Source organism: Neoarius graeffei, chromosome 11 (genome assembly GCF_027579695.1).
Source record: "Neoarius graeffei isolate fNeoGra1 chromosome 11, fNeoGra1.pri, whole genome shotgun sequence".
In the NCBI taxonomy this organism is placed as follows: Eukaryota; Metazoa; Chordata; class Actinopteri; order Siluriformes; family Ariidae; genus Neoarius; species Neoarius graeffei.
The window spans coordinates 38,684,363-38,708,097 of record NC_083579.1 but is presented as its reverse complement, the minus strand read 5'-3'; the positions used below and the strand labels follow the sequence as shown (position 1 = coordinate 38,708,097).

At 43.2% G+C, this 23,735-nt stretch overlaps 1 protein-coding gene across 1 annotated transcript in view; it reads right to left on the bottom strand.

Moving 5' to 3' along the window:
* Positions 1-2,092: 2,092 nt before the first annotated feature.
* smyd3 (SET and MYND domain containing 3) overlaps positions 2,093-23,735 on the bottom strand; it is a 94,138-nt gene continuing 72,495 nt past the window's right edge. The window contains exons 6-12 of the mRNA XM_060933849.1: positions 15,604-15,671; positions 5,852-5,954; positions 5,479-5,589; positions 5,035-5,122; positions 4,217-4,391; positions 2,459-2,567; positions 2,093-2,267 (exon numbers count right to left, since the gene is read on the bottom strand). Of these exons, the coding sequence (XP_060789832.1) occupies positions 2,166-2,267; positions 2,459-2,567; positions 4,217-4,391; positions 5,035-5,122; positions 5,479-5,589; positions 5,852-5,954; positions 15,604-15,671 (756 nt within the window). The 3' untranslated portion in view covers positions 2,093-2,165. The remainder of the gene's footprint in view (positions 2,268-2,458; positions 2,568-4,216; positions 4,392-5,034; positions 5,123-5,478; positions 5,590-5,851; positions 5,955-15,603; positions 15,672-23,735) is intronic.

The window sequence follows — 23,735 nt, the reverse complement described above, 5'->3', positions numbered from 1 at the left end:
CTTGAGTTTATTCTTAATCCGCAAGCGTCTGGTTTGCCACAGCCGCGTTACATCTAGGGGCTAGATGTAGAATTTCACTGTTAGGGTGTAGGGACACGTGTAACATTTAAGGTTCTGCTTTGGGGTTAAATTTGGCTTTGGGGTCAGAGGTCAGGGTTCATAATTTATCATTTCTCTTTAGGATTTATAATTTAGATGTTTATTTTTTATTAGGTTTATGTTTAGATACAGAGCCTGGACTGTAGCACGTTAGGGTTTAACATGTACTGAATCACTGATGTAGGTAACACAGTCCGTCTAAAACTACAACACAGTCCCTTTTAAGGAACTACATTTCCCATCAGCCAACTTCCGCGTTGACCTGCGTCACGCCTGGGCGGGAGCACCAACGTTACTTCCTCTCTGAAGGCATAAATAATGGAACAACGCTTCCGTCTTTCTCTTTTCCATCCCGGACTTCAAGCTGTCTGGACACAAAGAGGCTGCTCACTCGATCAAACCAGAAAAAGACCTCTTTCTTGCAAGATCCACGATTTAGCGTGATTTCTTTCTTACCCTTGGCCAAGGTAGACTCCAGAGTCGCGCGATCTTTAACTCAGTCGAGTTACAACCGGTTTTATTCGTATTAGAAGTGACGTCACGACTGCCGCCCAAAAGCAGTTTTAATTCAAAGTTATAGGAAAGCGGCTGGACCCTTTCTTTTTCTTAACTGAAGCGCTGTGCACCTTGTTCTACAAAGATTTCCTTCCCACGAGCTACGAAGCTTCTCCAAGAATTCTCCGTTTTCTACAGAAGTCTTCCCACGAGCTCCTGTGAAACTCGGCCTCTCCAAGAAATTCCCTGTGCTTCACGGAGATCTCCACAATGGTGAAAACTCCAAAGTCTTGGGACATCTTCTCATAATCTCGCGTAAGACTGGCATTTTTGGGCATAATCAAAAAACCTAGTCTTAGGAATTAGCTTTTATTGAAGTAGTGTGAATTTAAACTCAGGAACGGTTTGTTACACTGTAAACACGCAGTGTGTTGAATTGATTATTGTTTTGTTTTAATCTCTCAGTTGTTTTAATAGATAGGCTGTGCATGCTTCTCTTTATTCCTCATTAACACTTTAATTTCCTTATCACACATTTTGACCTTATCAAGGTTTCAGTGGATTCAGTACTGTTATAAGCTAGTGAAATTAGCCTATGGCTAATTTCTTTTGTCCCATTAGCATCCAAAGCTAAGTGTATTGTCTTAGAAACACGTGGCGGTCCTCCCCCACACACACAAACACACCTTAGCTAGCATTCCTTTACCTTAGCTAGCAACCCATGCTAGCCTTTCTTTTGCTAGGCCATAGGCCTTACCACGTGGTGGTCCTCCCCCACACACACAAACACACCTTAGCTAGTATTCCTTTGCCTTAGCTAAACACAAGGCTAATCTAGGCCTACACAAACACGTGGCCACCACTCACAAACACACCTTAGCTAGCTTTCCTTTGTCTTAGCTTAGCTACACAAGGCCTCACACCCACAAACACGCCTTAGTTAGCAACAGAGCTAATCCTTTGTTCTATTTAGATAACACCCCTTTGTCTTAGCTAGCAACCAAGCTAGGCCTCCACCACGTGGACACACACACACCATATCATATTTGTATATAATGATTTCAACTGTTATTATCCATTTTTATCTTTGTTATAATAAATTCATTTATTATTGAAACTGTGTTTTTATTTGTGTTCCAATATTTCTGAAGTCAAACAATCTCCAAGAATTCAAAGGTGCATATGATTTATGCAATATGGTAAGTGATCATAATAATTTGGAATATACCATAATTTGGCTGTTTGGTAATTTATTATTAAGCACCAAAATTAATGGTATTAATTAATGAGACTGATTCCATGAGTGATTTAATGATATGAGACTGATTCAATGAAAATGATTCACTGAAAACGATTCAAATGAAACTGATTCAATTTTAATTATTAACCTTCAGATTTAATGAGATTGATCACTCAATTACCCAAATGCACCTACACTGAAGAGTAGAGTATTAATCCACCAAGTTCCACATTTATTATTATCAGCATGACACTGAGATTCAAACTCTGATTAAGTTTAATATTTAATTCAGTGAAAATGAATCTCAAAGTAAATCTGTAAAAGGATGTGATTAGAGTTGTCTTCTCTCAGCCTGACACTCAGCCAACTTCCTGCACACTTCACTAACGAGGGGATGATCACGACCATGAGTCACCTTCATCACATCATACGCCTGAGACAGGGAGAGAGCGAAAGAGAGAGGGGGCAGACAAACATGAAAAGATTACAGTATGTTATATAATAATCTCCCCAATTAAAGTGCTGCTGTTGCTAACACCAATACAGCGTAAACACTAAATACTAAACCCTGTAGCTCTGAGCACTATCATAACTGTAATTAATTTAATAATAATAACAATTAACCTGTGTGAAGGTTCTCTCTGCCTGCTCCATGTCTCCACTGTAGTGCTGCAGTTTTGCGACCCTCAGCAGCTCCACTGCGTGTGACGGATGTGGATCAGGATAATGTAGCCTACACACACAGACACAGATATTGAGAGTTAAACACTAACACATTGTCTATATTATGATATATTGTAGAACTGATTATCAGCACACAACCAGTACACACCCCAGCTCGTTGACTAGTTACAGAAAAAATACTAAAGTGCTGAAGGACTGAAATACACACCACAGATGGAGATTTTTACTTTCTCTCTCTAGTGAGTTTACCAGGAAGAGCAATTTATCACTTCCTGCCTGGAGGACCTTTTTGTGTTTATTGTTTGCAACATTAAACATGACATATAGCTCTCATAACCCTGTAATGATACACACATCCATAACACTACACACTGTACACACTCACCTGTCTGATATACACTGCTGTCTGATACTCTCACCTGTCTGATGCACACACCTGTCTGATACACACACACATCTGTCTGGTTCACACACATGTCTGGTACATACTCCCATCTGATGCACACATCTGTCTAATACACACACCTGTCTGATATACGCACCTGTCCGATACACACTCCCATCTGATACACACTCCTGTGTGATACACACACACCTGTCTGATATACACTCCTGTCTGAGACACACCCCTATCTGATACACACACTATGGCAATAATATGATTATAATGTGTGTATTTAGGTGAATAAGCTGACTGTAGTGTGTGCATGTGTGCGCACGTGTGCGTGTGTGTGTGTGTGTGTGTGTGTGAGAGAGAGAGAAAGTTTTATCCTGAACACACACTGATCCTCACTGTCTGGCTCTAACGGTCTCTGAATTTATTCTCAGTCTCTGTGCAGCTTTACAGACTCAGTCACAGGAGGTCAGAGTCAGCCTCTTCCTCGGGATGCGTTATTATATACACAGGAAAAAGGGTTTTTTCTGTACAGTTAAATATATAGCAAGAGAGTAAGCAGAGACCCAGAGGAAGAGGAGGAAGAACAAGTATGATGAGGAAGAGGAGGACAAGGAGGAGTAGAAGGCAGGGGAGGAGGAAGACGAAGTGAATCCAGAGCTGTCAGACTTCCACTCAGACTACAGAACTGAACACACATACATTACACACCTACAATTATATATACGTACAGTCACATATTGTTATACACCATCCTCACCTGTTTGAGATAGTATCAGAGCTACACTCCCTTTAACATCTGTTTCTGAATCTCTTGTGTGTGTGAGTTTGATAACTGTATTATTTTTTAATATCAGCACATTACAGGGTGGCACGGTGGTGTAGTGGTTCGCGCTGTCGCTTCACAGCAAGAACGTTCTGGGTTCAAGCCCAGCGGCCGAAGAGGGCCTTTCTATGTGGAGTTTGCATGTTCTCCCCGTGAATGCGTGGGTTTCCTCCGGGTGCTCCAGTTTCCCCCACAGTCCAAAGACATGCAGGTTAGGCTAATTGGTGGCTCTAAATTGACCGTAGGTGTGAATGTGAGTGTGAATGGTTGTATGTCTCTATGTGTCAGCCCTGTGATGATCTGGTGACTTCTCCAGGGTGTACCCCGCCTCTCGCCCATAGTCAGCTGGGATAGGCTCCAGCTTGCCCATGACCCTGCACAGGATAAGCGGCTACAGATAATGGATGGATGGATCACGTTACCAGACTAATAATGCAAAAATAAACAGGAAATGCAGATTTAGAGAAAACACACTCACAGGTATGCTGTCAGTGTCCTGGTCCCGTACTCCAACGCTGTCTCATACTGACTCAGATTAATGCAGGCATCCATGAGTGAGTCCAAAACCCTCAGCATGTACACATTAGAGTCAGGGACAGCAGCAGAGTTTGCACCAATCAGCTCCTGACAAACCTGCTGAAGCTCCACCCATTCTGACAGTAATCACTGTTAAAGGCACTGATTGAAGAAGAACTGAGAAAGAACCATACACATTCTACTGACAGAGAAAGACAGAGAGAGAGAGAGAGAGGCACACAGACAGACAGACACAGATGGACAGACAGGCACATACACAGAGTGAGAGATAAACAGATGGAGAGACAGGTACACAGAGACAGACAGACAGATGGACAGACAGGCACATACACAGAGTGAGAGATAAACAGATGGAGAGACAGGTACACAGACAGGGAGAGAGACAGACAGGGAGACAGGCACACAGTGATAGACAGAGACAGATGGAAAGACAGGCACAGACAAAGAAAGAGAGAGACAGACAGATGGAGAGACAGGCACAGAGAGAGAGCGAGACAGACAGATGGAGAGACAGGTACACAGACAGAGCGAGACAGACAGACAAATGTAGAGACAGACACAGACAGAGAGAGTGACAGAGAGATGGAGAGACAGACACATCGACAGAGAGAGAGAGAAAGAGAGACAGATGGAGAGACGGGTACACAGACAAAAAGAAACAGATGGAGATTCACGCACACAGACAGAAGGAGAGAGAGAGAGACAGAGAGATGGAGAGAAAGGCAGACAGACAGAGAGAGACAGACAGATGAAGGATACTCTCTTCATGTCGTAGGGTCTCCAGGTGAGGCAGCGAGTGTCTAATGATCGTCCACCTGGACTCATCCCCTCCCAACATGGTACAGTCCTTACACACACACACACACACACACACACACACAGAGATGTGCACTATTGCATGAAATCTCAGCAAGACACAGAGAGCATCTGTGTGCGTGTGTGTGTTGTGGATTATTACTTCAGCAGGAAGCCGTCACGAGTCATGACCTCTATAACCAAACTGCCAAACTGTCCATGTTGCACCTTTAAACCTTCAATCATCCCTACCTCCCCCCCCTCACGTGCACACACCTGAATTCCTTTAAATTAAAGGCCACAGGTGAAAAAAAGAGGGAGGAGCCAAGGAGAAAGTTCCTGACAGCAGAACAGAGTGGGCAGAGCTCAGAAAATGATGTGTGTGTCTGTGTTCGTGTGTGTTCTTACACTCTGGTCATCACTGCACCTTTGACACCGACACAGAAAGTGAAATTGATCCATCAGTTGAGCTTGTCTCTCCATACGAGGAGCTAAAATATCCGTATAACTGATACACAACTACACACAAACAGATAGGCAAAAGAGACAGAGAGAGAGACAAACAGAGAAAGAGAGAGATAGACAGAGAGAAACAGAGAGAGGTCAGAGGTCATTTATTCACTGTATAATGAGCAGTAATTACTGCATTGTGTCTGCTACATGATTAAATCAAATTAATTCCCTTGTAAATCTCATTTAGGGAAACTCACTGACCTACACTGTATTGCATGTGTGCACGTGTGTGTGTGCGCGCGCGTGCGCAAGCATGCATGTGTGTTACCTCTTCAAATGGCTGAATTCTTTGTACAGCTCGTAGTTCGAGTTTCTTCCTCACAAACATCATCACACAGTTCGGCCTGCAGTCATGGTTTAACAGAGACATGCTGAACACACACACACACACACACACACACACACACACACACACACACAAGAAGAACATAAGATTTTATTTTTATTTTTAATATAAATAAATATATTTTAGTATATAGGAACTATGATCACTATAAACAAGGATTAATTATAACACGCTAACAGTGCACTATACACCGGTCAGTCATAACATGATGACCACTAACAGGTGAAGTGAATAACACTGATTATCTCATTACAATGGCACCTATCAAGGGGTGGGATATATTAGGCAGCAAGAGAACAGTCACTTCTTGAAGTTGATGTGTTGGAAGCTGGAAAAATGGGAAAGTGTAAGGATCTGAGTGACTTTGACAAGGGCCAAATTGTTATGGCTAGATGACTGGCTCTGAGCATCTCCAAAATTGCACATCTTGTGGGGTGTTCCTGGTATGCAGTGGTTAGAACCTAAAAAAAGTTGTCCAAGGAAGGACAACTGGTGAACCGGCAACAAGGTCATGGGTGTTGAAGGCTCATTGATTCACATGAGGCACAAAAGCTAGCCCATATGGTTCAATCCCACAGAACAGCTATTGTAGCACAAACTGCTGACTATCTTTTTCATTCACTAAGGCCAGGACAAAGGCAGGTTTACAGGCGCAGCAGGAAAGCTGGGCATATCTGGGATCAGTGACCCATTAAGGAGGCAGGGATTCTGATCTGCATTACTGATGCACCTCAGGCCTCCCCTCATTGAGCAAGAGTTTACTGAGTGGCAGTAAAGGCCAATTTATGCTGACAACCCAGTCCTCGCAGATAGCGTCGCAGACAGTGTCTGCGTAGCCCCCCCACCTTCGCAGATGCTCTGCGCGCACCTCCCAAAAATTGTGACCACCGCAGAAGCCTCGCAGACAGCGCCGCAGACAAGAGGGCTCTGATTGGTCCACTCTACATCCGCTGTACACGCACTTTCGCTTCCCTACTTTCCCGGTTTGGTTTGTTTTCACGACCGGCATTTTTAAAAACACGAGCGAAGATGGAGCAGCATGAAGAGCGGTTGATTGAGGAAGTACGTACATCTATACGACTCCAGTTCTAGTCATTATAAAAAAAAAAAGTTCTAGTCATTATAACTAACCGGAGGATAAACACTCCACTAACCACACCCACCAACTACTCCTAGCGACTTCGCGCCCCCTTGTGTTGTGCCGGTGAATAACATCGCGCACGCCTATTATCCCCTCTCAACAATAAATTACAACTGTCTGCGAAAAGCTATCTGCGAAAGTCTTGTCGCACGAGCATGCAGAGGCCTTAAGTATTCAAGGGGGTACACATCAGGTCTTTGTCAACTCAGGCTGTAATCAGACTACAGTTCACCAAAGCCTGATCCAATGCAGGGCATTGGGGAATGCACAATTACAACCCCAATTTCAAAAAAGTTGGGACAAAGTACAAATTGTAAATAAAAACGGAATGCAATGATGTGGAAGTTTCAAAATTCCATATTTATTCAGAATAGAACACAGATGACATATCAAATGTTTAAACTGAGAAAATGTATCATTTAAAGAGAAAAATTAGGGGATTTTAAATTTCATGACAACACATTTCAAAAAAGTTGGGACAAGGCCATGTTTACCACTGTGAGACATCCCCTTTTCTCTTTACAACAGTCTGTAAACGTCTGGGGACTGAGGAGACAAGTTGCTCAAGTTTAGGGATAGGAATGTTAACCCATTCTTGTCTAATGTAGGAGTCTAGTTGCTCAACTGTCTTAGGTCTTTTTTGTCGTATCTTCCGTTTTATGATGCGCCAAATGTTTTCTATGGGTGAAATATCTGGACTGCAGGCTGGCCAGTTCAGTACCCGGACCCTTCTTCTACGCAGCCATGATGCTGTAATTGATGCAGTATGTGGTTTGGCATTGTCATGTTGGAAAATGCAAGGTCTTCCCTGAAAGAGACGTCGTCTGGATGGGAGCATATGTTGCTCTAGAACCTGGATATACCTTTCAACATTGATGGCGTCTTTCCAGATGTGTAAGCTGCCCATGCCACACACACTAATGCAACCCCACATCATCAGAGATGCAGGCTTCTGAACTGAGCGCTGATAACAACTTGGGTCGTCCTTCTCCTCTTTAGTCCGAATGACACGGCGTCCCTGGTTTCCATAAAGAACTTCAAATTTTGATTCGTCTGACCACAGAACAGTTTTCCACTTTGCCACAGTCCATTTTAAATGAGCCTTTAAAATGCCCCAGAGAAGACGTCTGCGCTTCTAGATCATATTTAGATACGGCTTCTTTTTTGAAATATAGAGTTTTAGCTGGCAATGGCGGATGGCACGGTGAATTGTGTTCACAGATAATGTTCTCTGGAAATATTCCTGAGCCCATTTTGTGATTTCCAATACAGAAGCATGCCTATATGTGATGCAGTGCCATCTAAGGGCCCGAAGATCACAGGCACCCAGTATGGTTTTCCGGCCTTGACCCTTACGCACAGAGATTCTTCCAGATTCTCTGAATCTTTTGATGATATTATGCACTGTAGGTGATGATATGTTCAAACTCTTTGCAATTTTACACTGTCAAACTCCTTTCTGATATTGCTCCACTATTTATCAGCACAGAATTAGGGGGATTGGTGATACTCTTCCCATCTTTACTTCTGAGAGCCGCTGTCACTCCAAGACAGCGGTCCGCAACCACCGGTCCGCGGACCGGTACCGGTCCGTGAGACATTCCGAACCGGGTCGTGACATTGGGGGAAAATGCCAAAAAAAGGGGGGATTTTTTATATATAAAAGAGAGAGAGAGAGAGAGAGAGAGAGAGGTGTAAATAAAACATGGGTTCATTTCACGTTAGATAAGTATGCGTGGACGCTGCATAGCCTATTGCATTCGGAGGCCGATAGCACATTTTATTTTTTTCAATCATGATGACTGTCTGACCCGCCCTCAACACGTAGGCTATTTTCCCACAGCGCTGCCTCAGATCAGCTCAGTTCTCACGGTCAGCGACAGTGTATATTAGCTACAATGAGCAAGAAGCAGCAAACGTCCTTAGAAAGTTTCTTTGGTTTGGGTAAGGGTGAAAAGAGGTCCAGCATCGATGACAATAATGATCCCGGAAGCAACCCAAAGAAAAAGAAGGGATCTTTCAATAGGAGATATGATGATTCCTACCTAAAATTCGGCTTTACACAGACCGGTGACTCGCATGCTCCTAATCCGTTGTGTGTGGTGTGCGGGGACAAGCTGTCGAATGAGTCTATGAAGCCATCAAAGCTCATTCGACACCTTGAAACTAAACACCCCACACTTAAAAATAAACCTCTTGAATTCTTTGAGCGCAAAAAGCAAGAGCAAGATTCACAAAAACTCATGCTAAAGACAACTACTTCTGTGAACGTGGCTTTGCTAAGAGCCTCGTACAGAGTGGCGTGTCAAATAGCTAAGTCAAAGAAACCATTCACTATTGGAGAAGAGCTAATTCTGCCTTCTGCCCAAGACATGTGCGACGAAGTGCTTGGGGAGGCAGCAGCCAAAAAGATAGGCTCGGTACCTCTTTCTGCCAGTACTGTGCAGAGGCGCATTAATGATATAGCGGAGGATATTGAGGCGCAGTTGTTGCAGAGGCTAAAAGGGTCGCCGTGGTTTGCAATTCAGGTAGACGAGTCCACTGATGTGGAAAACAGGGCAATACTTCTCGTTTTCGTGCGGTACATTTTTGAGGAGGATGTTGAGGAGGATCTGTTGTGTGTGCTCTCCCTTCCAACAAACACCACAGGTGCAGAGTTGTTTCGGGCGTTGGATGGTTACGTGTCAGGGAAATTAGACTGGTCCTTCTGCATCGGTGTATGTACTGATGGGGCTGCGGCGATGACTGGGCGGCTGTCTGGTTTCACTGCGAGGCTGAGCGAGGTTGCACCTGACTGCGAACACACACACTGTGTCATTCACAGAGAAATGCTGGCCAGCCGTAAATTGTCACCGGAGTTGAATGCTATATTGAACGATGTCGTTAAAATGGTCACCTTCATCAAAGCACACGCACTCAACACCCGGTTGTTTGAGCAGCTCTGCGAAGAAATGAATGCAGAGCACAAACGCCTTCTCTTGCACGCAGAAGTCAGGTGGCTGTCGAGGGGGAAGTCACTGGCCAGAGTGTTCGAGTTGAGAGAGCCTCTGCAGGCATTTCTGGCAGGAAAACAGTCTGATCTGGCTGCGCATTTCAGTGATGAACACTGGGTGTCAAAACTCGCCTACCTCTGTGACATTTTTGCTTTGCTTAATGAGCTCAACCTGACACTTCAGGGGAGAATGACGACTGTCTTTAAAGTAGCAGACAAAGTCGCTGCATTTAAAGCAAAGCTGGATCAGTGGGGGCGTCGCGTAGACAAGGGTGTATTTGACATGTTTCATTTATTAGTGGGGCTATTGGGGGAAACGGAGCCAGCGCCAGCTCTATCACAGTTGGTTCGTGACCATCTCGTTGGGCTGTCGAAAGAATTCGACCGCTACTTCCCAGCCTCCCGAGATCCGCGTGATAAGAATGAATGGATCCGCAATCCATTTGCAAGAATTCCTGACCACCTGTCCGTTCAGGAGGAAGCGCAGCTGATCGAGCTGGCAAATGACGGTGGTCTTAAGACTAAATTTGACCAAACAAACTCTCTGCCTGCGTTCTGGGTAAATGCCAAACGGGAATATCCGGAAATAGCCGTAAAAGCGCTCAAAACGTTGCTGCGCTTCCCAACTACTTATCTTTGCGAGGCCGGGTTTTCCGCAGTGACAGTGACCAAAACAAAACTGAGAAACCGATTGGATATTTCAAATACATTAAGAGTGTCACTGTCCAACATCACCCCCAGATGGGACATTCTAGCTGCAGGGAAACAAGCACAGGGCTCACATTAAAATTTAATCGGCTTATGCCATAATAAAATTAGGCCTTTAATTTGTTTCAGCACCTATTCCTATTGTGTTGTGCATGTTGTTTTCATGTTCCTAGTTCAATTTTGTCGTTCAAGTTTATGTTCCTGATTCAGTTTTACTTACTGTTCATAGCTGAAGTTCGCTACTTTTAACGCATGCACAACACCAGATATGGAACCAAAACGATCACCAAAATTGTCCTCCAATTCAAATAATCAATTATTCTAATTTGTAAAAGCGTCAGCTAAATGCATTCTCCCAGTGTCTGCTAAACGTAGACACCCCGCCCCCCAGCTCGCGCGTGTGAGACCACGCCCCCCACACACACACACCGGGCCGCAGCAAAACAATGCTGAACCAAACCGGTCCCTAGTGCTGAAAAGGTTGGGGACCCCTGCTCCAAGATGCTCTTTTTATACCCAGTCATGTTAATAACCTATTGCCAATTGACCTAATGAGTTCCAATTTGGTCCTCCAGCTGTTTTTTTTTTGTACCTTTAACTTTTCCAGCCTCTTATTGCCCCTGTCCCAACTTTTTTGAGATGTGTTGCTGTCATGAAATTTCAAATGAGCCAATATTTGGCATGAAATTTCAAAATGTCTCACTTTCGACATTTGATATGTTGTCTACCGTATGTTCTAGTGTGAATACAATATCAGTTTTTGAGATTTGTAAATTATTGCATTCCGTTTTTATTTACAATTTGTACTTTGTCCCAACTTTTTTGGAATCGGGGTTGTAAATGTGTACTGTTCCTACTTATCAGGTGACATTGGGCATACCTAACAACCTGTGTTTTCTCTCTCTCTGTCTTTTCTCCCCTCCCCCCCCCCCCCACTCTGTCTGTCCCTCTGAGTTACATGTCAATCCTGAGATCGAGATGCTGACCTCTTCTGCTCCTCAGACCTGCCTGATCCATCCTAGTGCCCTATGTCTGGCTGGAGTCTCATCACATTGCTCCTGTGGAGGACGGCCCCATATGGACAGTTTAAAGTCACACTTGGAAGATGCTCTGGACACTTACAGTAATGCTTTTATGGTTTTGGACTACAGTTGACTTGCTAACTTTAAGACTGCAGTGTCATGAACAATTTTGCACTCAAGTTTCTATCAATGAAGAGTTTATAACATCAACGAAACAGACTTCATGTTAAAACTGTTAAAAATGTTATAATCATGTTATCTGTTATCACCCAAATGAGGATGGGTTCCCTTTTGAGTCTGGTTCCTCTCTAGGTTTCTTCCTCATGTCGTCTGAGGGAGTTTTTTCTTGCCACCGTCGCCACAGGCTTGCTCATTGGGGATAGATTAGGGATAAAATGAGCCCATGTTTAAAGTCATTAAAATTCTGTAAAGTTGCTTTGCGACAATGTCTGTTGTTAAAAGCGCTATAAAAATAAACTTGATGACTTGACTTGATAATTAGTGAAGGTGAGGTGTGTACACAGGGATGTTCACAAGTATCCATTGGTGCCCATCACTATCTAGTTCAGGGGTGAAAAGCATAGTGTGGAGGCAATGGTTAGTCCTTGCCCATCCACTAATCCTGGGAACAAATTGGCTAGGGTTTAAAATTTTAGTAAAGCATTTATTTGTGGATGGGTCCCGCTGTAGCACACCCCGGGGGGATTCCAGTGCAGTATTATCTGGGAAGGCAGTCCGAGGACCATCTACATCAGCTCCATGTCAGGGAGACACAGAGGGTGGGAAGGGCTCCCGTTGGAGTAGTCACAAGATGAAACTCTGAGGCACGCTTTTGACCAAATGAGAGTAATCAATGGTCAAAACCTCAAGCCTAACGTTGCACTCTCCTGCCCATAATCCTAATTCCTAATTCCACAGGTCACGTTATACTACTGCACTTTATAATATTTTTGCTGCTGCATATTTTAATATACTTTTATATTTAATTCCATGCTGAGCCAAATTGCAACAAAATTTCGTTCTGTGTACACTTGTTGCATACTGAATGACAATAAAGGTTGTCTACTCTACTCTCTTATTAAAGACAGGCTATATGAAGTGATGCAGGACACTCAAACAAGAGAGGAAATGACCCAGTTGCTGGTCCTGAAGAGCCATAGGGAACTTTTATTCCATGCAACTCATCAGAATCCCATGGCAGGGCATTTCAGTCATGATAAAGCACTGAACCGACTCATAACCCACTTTTATTGGCTGGGCATTCGTGGTGATGTTCGCAGGTGGTGTGCAGCATGTCGCAAATGTCAGCTGGTGAATCCACTGGCCACCCCAAAAGTGCTACTGCGCCCTTTCCCCTTGATCGAGAGCCCCTTTGAAAGAATTGGCATGGATGTTGTCGGGCCATTAGAATGATCTGCACAAGGGTGTCACTTTGTGTTAGTCATAATGGATTAGGCAACATGATATATGAAAGCAATGCTGCTATGCAACATTTCTGCACACGGTGTTGTTGAAGCACCCTGCTGCATTATCTCCCAAGTCGGGATTCTGAAAGAATTCCTGACTGATCAAGGCACAACATTTATGTCACACACTTTGTGAACTGTACAAATTACTGGGGATTAAATCGATTCATAGCAGTGTTTACCATCCACAAATTGACTGGTTTGGTTGAATGATTTAATCAAATGCTTCAAAACATGTTACGTAAGTTAATTCATGGGAATGCTAGAAATTTGTACAAATGGCTCGACTCCCTTTTATTTGCAGTGCGAGAGCTCCTGCAAGCTTCCACAGGGTATTCCCCATTTGAATTATTGCATGGCTGCAAACCTTGTGGTGTCCTAGATGTCATCAGGGAAAGATGGGAGAGAAACCTTCTAATAGCAAAAGTGAAATTCAGTATGTTCTTGACCTGAAAGCAAAGCTCCTCAGGCTGACTCACCTAACCCAGGAGAATTTGCTACTGGTGCAAGAACCGCAATCCCGGCTGTATAATGGGGGATGCGGCTACATTAATTTGCACCTGGAGATAAAGTGCTCATTTTATTACCCATATCAAGCTCTAAATTACTTGCAAAGTGGTAAGGACCCTTTGAGGTCACAAGTCAAGTTGGAGAAGTTGACTATGAAGTCAGATGAAGGTGATGCACTTCAAATTTACCACTACAATCTCCTGAAACTGTGGAAGGAGGAAGTTTCTGTGGCTCTGGCAATGATGGTTCCCAAGAGGGAGGAAGTGTGCCATTGGACGTGTGGAAGGACAGTATCTGGGCTTCCAAGTTGGGTCATGGGCAGGTACATCCCCAAATTGATAAGACTGCAGCAACTGTGGCCTGCCCAAGACCAAAAAAGGGGTAAGGCAGTTCCTGAGGCTGGCTGGCTATTACAGAAGGTTTGCACCAAATTTTTCAAATGTCACCAGCTCGCTGACTGACCTCACTAAAAAGGGGACACCAGATCTGGTCCAGTGGACAGAGCCATGCAAATGGGCTTTTGCCCAGATTAAAGCAGCTTTGTATGGGGGCCTGCTGTTGCATTCTCCTGACTTTTCTCTTCCTTTTGTCTTACAGACTCATGTGTTTGACAGAGGACTGGGGGCTGTTTTGTCCCAGGTGGTGGAGGGAGAGGGGCTGTACATCAGCTGGAAGCTCTCAGTGTGTGAGATGAAGTACAGCATGATTGAGAAGGAGTGTCTGACCATCAAATGAGCGGTCCTCACTCTCCAATATTACCTGCTGGGACGCCTTTTCACATTCTGTTCTGACCATGACCTGCTCCAGTGGCTCCACCGCATGAAGGATGCCAACAAACGGATCACTTGTTGGTATCTAAGCTCTTCAGCCCTTTAAGTTTGAGGTGGTCCACAGGCCAGGGGTGCAGATGGTGGTGGCGGATTACCTCTCCTGCTGCTGGGGTGGGGTTTGGCTGTAGGCCGGATAGCTCCCCAGCCTGAGTCGGGTGGTGGGGGTATGTGGCAGCAGAGGCATGGTCAAGCATCAGCGGTAGGCGGTGAGGAATCAGGTAGAACCAGCAGGTAACATGTCATGAGTTTCACCTGTGTTTGATGACTGGCAATCTACTTATGTGTGCCTTTTGTGTTTTTTTGAGGAGAAGCCAGTAACCAGAGAGACAGCTATCCAACGCTGTGTGTGTGTGCGTGCATGCGTGCGCACGCATGCGTGTGTATGTACAGAGAGCAGAGTGAAGTCAATGAAAAGTGAAATTAAAGAAAAATAAAATGCACCTTGAGTTGCCAAGCCTGTTTCCCATCTCCTAATTTCCATTATATGGATTTCTAATCACACTGGCTAATGAGAGATGGGCTGAATCCCAAACGACCTTCCACTGGATACATAGTGGACTACATGGGGTAGGACAGAAGAGGTGTGTGTGTGTGTGTGTGTGTGTGTGTGAAGCGATTTATCCACAAATCCTTGCCAGCAAATTGTCAGTGTTTGTTGACGCTCTGATAAAACCCAAATCTCTCTCACAGGAAATAAACAGAGACTGAGAGAGGCTGTGTCCCAAATCACTGAACACACTAGAAAATGTACTCAGACACTCTTGCTGGCAAACACAATATCACATCATGTTTCAGTTATTGAATAAAACTTATTACAGCTCTAGAACCCTTGTGTTTGTAGTGAGTTCGTGTTCTAACTAGAACATCAGACATTTTATTTAGCTGTTTAACCTCATTAACATAAATTTCTAAGATTTTGTTTACACCATATCCAGAGTATGTGTCAGAGCTCAGCACTACATTCTGGTAAGTGTGTGTGTGTGCACGTCTGTGTGTTGAAGTCACCTGGGGTACAGTCCCAATCCCACATTCTGCAGCTCTCCATCACTCACACTGAAACAGTTACACATTACCTGGAAAACACACACACACAGGTTTATAACACACACTGCCGTCCATATATTATTATAATTTTTTTTAAAGATTTTTTTGGGGCTTTTTCCACCTTTATTGGATAGGACAGTGTAGAGACAGGAAATGAGCGGGAGAGAGACAGGGCGGGATCAGGAAATGACCTCGGGTCAGAATCGAACCCGGAGCCCCAGATTTATAGTATGGCGCCTTATCCACCTGAGCCACGATGCCTCTTATAATTATTATTAAATATAATTATTGTCTCTTTATCATAAATCTGATAACTTCAGAAACACTTAATTATAAACTCGACTTATTAGAATTCTGATATAATTAATATTTTTATTCAGGCACCAATACTAACACTTTCATGTGGGGTGACTAAGATAAGCTTCAAACGCACACAGAGAGAGAGAAAGAGAGCGAGTGAGTGAGCAAGAGAGTGAGCGAGAGAGCTGTTGAGATATCTGATCCTACCGTCGCCACTCTGCTACCCTGGGGAAAATCATTTAACACTTAAAACCATCATATAAACAGACACACACACACAGTGTGATTTACAGTTGAGTTATGGCTCTGAAATGGAGCTGGAATTGAAACGTAGCCAATTCTCCATATGCTGTAAACAGTGATTTAGAGGGCCAAGCACTATGTACCAGGCTGTGGCGATGTGGAATGTGGGACTTGTTTGGTTCTGTATTGAAACTGTGATGCATGTGCTCTGTGTGTTCCACGTGATGTGTGTGCTCCGTATGTCCCATGTGATGCGTGTGTTCCATATGTTCCATGTGATGTGTGTGTTCCATATGTCCCATGTGGTGCAGGTGCGCCGTGTGTCCCATGTGATGCGTGTGTTCCGTACAGTGGTGCTTGAAAGTTTGTGAACCCTTTAGAATTTTCTACATTTCTGCATAAATATAACCTAAAACATCATCAGATTTTCACACAAGTCCTAAAAGTAGATAAAGAGAACCCAGTTAAATAACTCAGACAAAAATATTATACTTGGTTATTTATTTATTGAGGAAAGTGATCCAGTATTACATATCTGTGAGTGGCAAAAGTATGTGAACCTTTGCTTTCAGTATCTGGTGTGACCCCCTTGTGCAGCAATAACTGCAACTAAACATTTCCGGTAACTGTTGATCAATCCTGCACACTGGCTTGGAGGAATTTTAGCCCGTTCCTCCGTACAGAACAGCTTCAACTCTGGGATGTTGGTGGGTTTCCTCACATGAACTGCTCGCTTCAGGTCCTTGCACAGCATTTCAATTGAATTAAGGTCAGGACTTTGACTTGGCCATTCCAAAACATTAACTTTATTCTTCTTTAACCATTCTCTGGTAGAACGACTTGTGTGCTTAGGGTCGTTGTCTTGCTGCATGACCCACCTTCTCTTGAGATTCAGTTCACGGACAGATGTCCTGACATTTTCCTTTAGAATTCGCTGGCATAATTCAGAATTCATTGTTCCATCAATGATGGCAAACCGTCCTGGCCCAGATGCAGCAAAACAGACCCAAACCATGATACTACCACCACCATGTTTCACAGATGGGATAAGGTTCTTATGCTGGAATGCAGTGTTTTCCTTTCTCCAAACATAACGCTTCTCATTTAAACCAAAAAGTTCTATTTTGGTCTCATCCATCCACAAAAGATTTTTCCAATAGCCTTCTGGCTTGTCCACGTGATCTTTAGCAAACTGCAAATGAGCAGCAATGTTCTTTTTGGAGAGCAGTGGCTTTATCCTTGCAACCCTGCCATGCACACAATTTTTGTTCAGTGTTCTCCTGATGGTAGACTCATGAACATTAACCTTAACCAATTTGAGAGAGGCCTTCAGTTGCTTAGAAGTTACCCTGGGGTCCTTTGTGACCTTGCTGACTATTACACACCTTGCTCTTGGAGTGATCTTTGTTGGTTGACCACTCCTGGGGAGTGTAACAATGGTCCTGAATTTCCTTCATTTGTACACAATCTGTCTGACTGTGGATTGGTGGAGTCCAAACTCTTTAGAGATGGTTTTGTAACCTTTTCCAGCCTGATGAGCATCATCAATGTTTTTTCTGAGGTCCTCAGAAATCTCCTTTGTTCATGCCATGATACACTTCCACAAACGTGTGTTGTGAAGATCAGACTTTGATAGATCTCTGTTCTTTAAATAAAACAGGGTGCCCACTCACACCTGATTGTCATGCCATTGATTGAAAACACCTGACTCTAATTTCACCTTCAAATTAACTGCTAATCCTAGAGGTTCACATACTTTTGCCACTCACAGATATGTAATATTGGATCATTTTCCTCGATAAATAAATGACCAAGTATAATATTTTTGTCTCATTTGTTTAACTGGGTTCTCTTTATCTACTTTTAGGACTTGTGTGGAAAATCTGATGATGTTTTAGGTCATATTTATGCAGAAATATAGAAAATTCTAAAGGGTTCACAAACTTTCAAGCACCACTGTATGTCCCATGTGATGCGTGTGCTATGTGTGTCCTATGTCATGCGTGCATTCTGTATGTCCCATGTGATGCGTGTTCCATGTGATGTGTGTGCTCTGTGTGTTCCGTGTGATGTGTGTGCTCTATGCTATCACTGTGTGATGTAGACGTGTTCATGAGCATTAATCAGTTTATTGTAGTGCCACCTAATGGATGAAATGACACAGGTCCTGTTGGTAGATTTTTGGGGGCTGGTCTGAAATCCATCTATCAGAACACACAGGGTTGCTAAGATACAACTCACTTCCTGTTTGGCAATGTCATAACCTCAGGAATTACAGAAGAAGAAACCATTTCTAAGGTTTCTTACAGAGTTTATACAGTATATAAATTTTTTAAAAATCTATTCTTTGCATTTTTACACATTAGCAAGTGAGCCAATCAGAGAATACCGGCATCTTTAAGACCCTCCCACCTGCTCGGTTCATAACCACACTCAGGAAATGTGTTCTGGCCTTTTCCTGTTAATCTCAAAGAGAAGTGTGTTGCTATAACGCACACACACACACACACACACACACACTTAGCAGGCCTTGTCGCTACGGGCGACGGACATCACACAGTTCCTCAGATGTCAGTGCCTGCAGGTGGAGAGTCTGTCATATCCACACACACACACAGACTCTTCTACTGATGTGGATGGTATGTGTGAAGCGTAATGTCTGTATCTTTCTCTCTCTCTCTTCATTTCTCTGTTTTTCTCTCTGAGTCTCTTCTCTTTCTCTTCATGTTTACCTCTGAAGAGCTGGTATTATCTCTCTTGGACTGCCAGTTAAACAGACTTGGACAGATCTGTGTGTGTATGTGTGTGTGTGTGATGGACAGTTTTGCTCTGGTCTCCCCAGGGAACACTCCTGATATTGAGTTTGTCCTGATGGATGTGGTGTAATGTTGTAGCAAACATTTCTGTACTTTACACGAGCGTGTGGTTTTGACATGTTTAATAAAGAAGCAAGAGACCACACAGGTATGATATTCGAGGTCAGAGATAACATGTGCAGAGTGGGGGAGAAACTTCATCTCTCTATTGCTGTGTCATTCCTCATGACGAACAAAGAGTGGAGAAGAAGGACAAGAATTAGAAGGATATGCAGTAATCTGAAGAAGAAGAAGAAGAAGAAGAAGAAGAAGAAGAAGCAAGAGAAAATGAGGGAAACAAAAAAGAAGAAATATAAGAGGAAGAATAAAGGAAAGAAAAAGAAGAAAAGGAGGAAATAAAGAACAATAGCAAGAGGGGAAACACAGAGACAGGAGAAGAATAAAGGACAAGAAGCAAAACAAAAGAAGAACACTAAAAAGACATCTGAGGAGAAGAAGAATGTTTAAAGATTTTGTGCAAATCCTCTGAAAATTTCAGTGTGTCAGAGTGTTCACAGCTCAGAAACCAGCACATGGACATGGAGAGCCAATCAGAGCTCAGCCTTCACCATCCTGAATCTAGTGGCCAGAAAAGCGAATAAAACAATACGCATTATGGACAGAACCTCTGAGCTAAAAAGGTGATTAATAAAGCTGAATCAAGTGAATCAAATGAGTCACATCTCTCAATTTGACTCACTGACAGAATGGACTCAGTAAAGAGAATCCTCTCTCTCTCTCTCTCTCTCTCTCTCACACACACACACACGTGCACACCAGGGCTTTACATTAACTTTTTTGCTCACCGGCCACTGTGGCTAGTGGTTTTCCCAAGTCACTAGCCATTCAGCCTTTTCACTAGCCACAATTTTGTTGCCAGGAAATCGCAGTTTTTTCTTCAGCGTGATACGTTAAAGTTCGGAAGATCTAGATTTAATTATGAATGGCAGCGTATAATGTATCTCTACAGTAGCACTCAAGTATTCAGTGCTGTTAAGGTCGCTCCCTATATGAAAACATGGAACCAATTCAGACAAAAATATAAACAGAGTATTCTGTTTATTGAACTCAAATTCAAGCCCCTTACAATATGAAATATCGTATAATATGAAAAATAACATTCAGTACAACTGAACTGATTCTAATATTAAAAGTCCAATTCAAAACATTTATCATTAAAAAACATTTGATGTTTTGATATGCAAGTATTATGTGGATTATCAAGTATTATTATGTATATTATGTATTATCTATTAATAGTGTGTGTCTGTGTGAACATGTGTAGAGAGAGACATTAAATGTCCTCATAACATTCATCATCAGATGAGTCTGAATGGTCCATGAAAAATGGTCTTCGTGACCTGAGGCTTCCAGCAGGCCGTAAGTTGATAGCTGGGGCAAGATCAACTTCTTTACAATCGCCTGAACGTTTCTAAGCAGCAGCTTCATCCTCTCCAGCTCAGCCGACTTCATGACAGCCAGGGCCTTGAAAGCTGTCCTGTAGTGAACCAGCCATCTTTGCCTGTTATGATGTTATAGTACCGATGTGTGCATTTGACTTTTCATGGTCCTTTATAATTTCGAGTTTAAAATTACTGGTGCCTGTCTTTGCCAGACTTTCTACAGTCTTCGCAGTACATGGTATTTTCGGTTTTGCTATGAACTAGCCAATCTGGGCGGCACGATGGTGTAGTGGTTAGCGCTGTCGCCTCACAGCAAGAAGGTCCGGGTTCGAGCCCCGTGGCCGGCGAGGGCCTTTCTGTGCGGAGTTTGCATGTTCTCCCCGTGTCCGTGTGGGTTTCCTCCGGGTGCTCCGGTTTCCCCCACAGTCCAAAGACATGCAGCTTAGGTTAACTGGTGACTCTAAATTGACCGTAGGTGTGAATGTGAGTGTGAAAGGTTGTCTATGTCTGTGTGTCAGTCCTGTGATGACCTGGCGACTTGTCCAGGGTGTACCCTGCCTTTCGCCCGTAGTCAGCTGGGATAGGCTCCAGCTTGCCTGCGACCCTGTAGAACAGGATAAAGCGGCTAGAGATAATGAGATGAGATGAGATCTCTTGTGTGGCGTGTAATTCACCCCTCCCATTTAAATATGTCGAACATTTTTCGGCGCGCGCTTTGCGCATCACAGACCTTGGTGATTTTAAAATGCTGCTCCGGCCCTGCTCATCTCTGCCCCTTTTTTCCCAAGCAGCAGGGTTTGAAACTCCAGCTATGTGCTGCCACATAGTGCGCTTGTCAGTCGTCAGCAACTTTGTTGCTTTGTTCATTAACCCCAGGTTACCATATCACTGATTTTATCTGAGACGTTAACGAACGTTCTAAACAATTCTAACATGTTGTCAGAATGTTTATGCAGGTGCTCATGGGAGTTGTAGGCGCGTAATATTACATTGCAATGCGTTTATTATATCAGATGCCTTCAGAGAAAACTACAATTAAAATATATTGTCATACCACAGAATAAATCACCCGCCAAAGTGGCTAGTGAGACTAAAGTTATTACCCGCCAAAGCCGAATTTTACCCGCATTTGGCGGGTGGGCAGGTGCTAATGTAAAGCCCTGGTGCACACACATGCACACACGGAACATGGTGCACAGCTATCATCCTGATAGCATTTCAAACTAAATAAGGTTCACAGTAGTGGTATGACAGAGGTGTGTGTGTGTGTGTGTGTGTGTGTGTGTGAGTGAGCGAGAGAGAGAGAGAGAGAGAGAGAGAGAGAGAGAGAGAGAGATTAAAGGCCAGGCTGTCTCTGTGTTCTTTTTTTTTTTTTTTTGATGCTCTTAGGCTGCAATATTACTGTTCCTGAAAGTGTCGCCTTCAAGGAGCTTCACAAGATCAAGGAGGGGGAAAGAAAGAGAGAGAGAGAGAGAGAGAGAGAGAGGAGTGTTAAGCAGCAGGTTTGTGGTGTTATTCCTCTAGGTAAAACATTGATGTGGTGGATGATTGATGGAAAATATGTGTGTGTATATACAGTTAGGTCCATAAATATTTGGACAGAGACAACATTTTTCTAATTTTGGTTCTGTACATTACCACAATGAATTGTGAACAAAACAATTCAGATGCAGTTGAAGTTCAGACTTTCAGCTTTAATTCAGTGGGTTGAACAAAATGATTGCATAAAAATGTGAGGAACTAAAGCATTTTTTAAACACAATCCCTTCATTTCAGGGGCTCAAAAGTAATTGGACAAATTAAATAATTGTAAATAAAATGTTCATTTCTAATACTTGATTGAAAACCCTTTGTTGGCAATGACTGCCTGAAGTCTTGAACTCATGGACATCACCAGACGCTGTGTTTCCTCTTTTTTAATGCTCTGCCAGGCCTTTACTGCAGCGGTTTTCAGTTGCTGTTTGTTTGTGGGCCTTTCTGTCTGAAGTTTAGTCTTTAACAAGTGAAATGCATGCTCAATTGGGTTGAGATCAGGTGACTGACTTGGCTATTCAAGAATATTCCACTTCTTTGCTTTAATAAACTCCTGGGTCGCTTTGGCTTTATGTTTTGGGTCATTGTCCATCTGTATTATGAAACGCCGACCAATCAGTTTGGCTGCATTTGGCTGGATTTGAGCACACAGTATGTCTCTGAATACCTCAGAATTCATCCGGCTGCTTCTGTCCTGTGTCACATCATCAATAAACACTAGTGACCCAGTGCCACTGGCAGCCATGCATGCCCAAGCCATCACACTGCCTCCACCGTGTTTTACAGATTATGTGGTATGCTTTGGATCATGAGCTGTACCACGCCTTCGCCATACTTTTTTCTTTCCATCATTTTGGTAGAGGTTGATCTTGGTTTCATCTGTCCAAAGAATGTTCTTCCAGAACTGTGCTGGCTTTTTTAGATGTTTTTTAGCAAAGTCCAATCTAGCCTTTTTATTCTTGAGGCTTATGAGTGGCTTGCACTGTGCAGTGAACCCTCTGTATTTACTTCCATGCAGTCTTCTCTTTATGGTAGATTTGGATATTGATACGCTTACTTCCTGGAGAGTGTTGTTCACTTGGTTGGCTGTTGTGAAGGGGTTTCTCTTCACCATGGAAATTATACTGCGATCATCCACCACTGTTGTCTTCTGTGGGCATCCAGGTCTTTTTGCATTGATGAGTTCACCAGTGCTTGCTTGCTTTCTTTCTTTCTTTCTTTCTTTCTTTCTTTCTTTCTTTCTCAGGATGTATCAAACTGTAGATTTTGCAACTCCTAATATTGTAGCAATTTCTCAGATGGTTTTTTTCTGTTTTCGCAGCTTAAGGATGGCTTGTTTCACCTGCATGGAGAGCTCCTTTGACTGCATGTTTTCTTCACAGCAAAATCTTCCAAATGCAAGCACCACACCTCAAATCAACTCCAGGCCTTTTATCTGCTTAATTGAGAATGACATAACAAAGGAATTGCCCACACCTGCCCATGAAATAGCCTTTGAGTCAACTGTCCAATTACTTTTGGTCCCTTTAAAAACAGGGTGGCACATGTTAAGGAGCTGAAACTCCTAAACCCTTCATCCAATTTTAATGTGGATACCCTCAAATGAAAGCTGAAAGTCTGGACTTTATGTCCATTATATAACTATAACTTGAATATGTTTCAGTAAACAGGTAAAAAAAAGAAAATTTGTGTCAGTGTCCAAATATATATGGACCTAACTGTATATGAGAGAGAGAGAGAGAGAGAGAGAGAGAGAGAG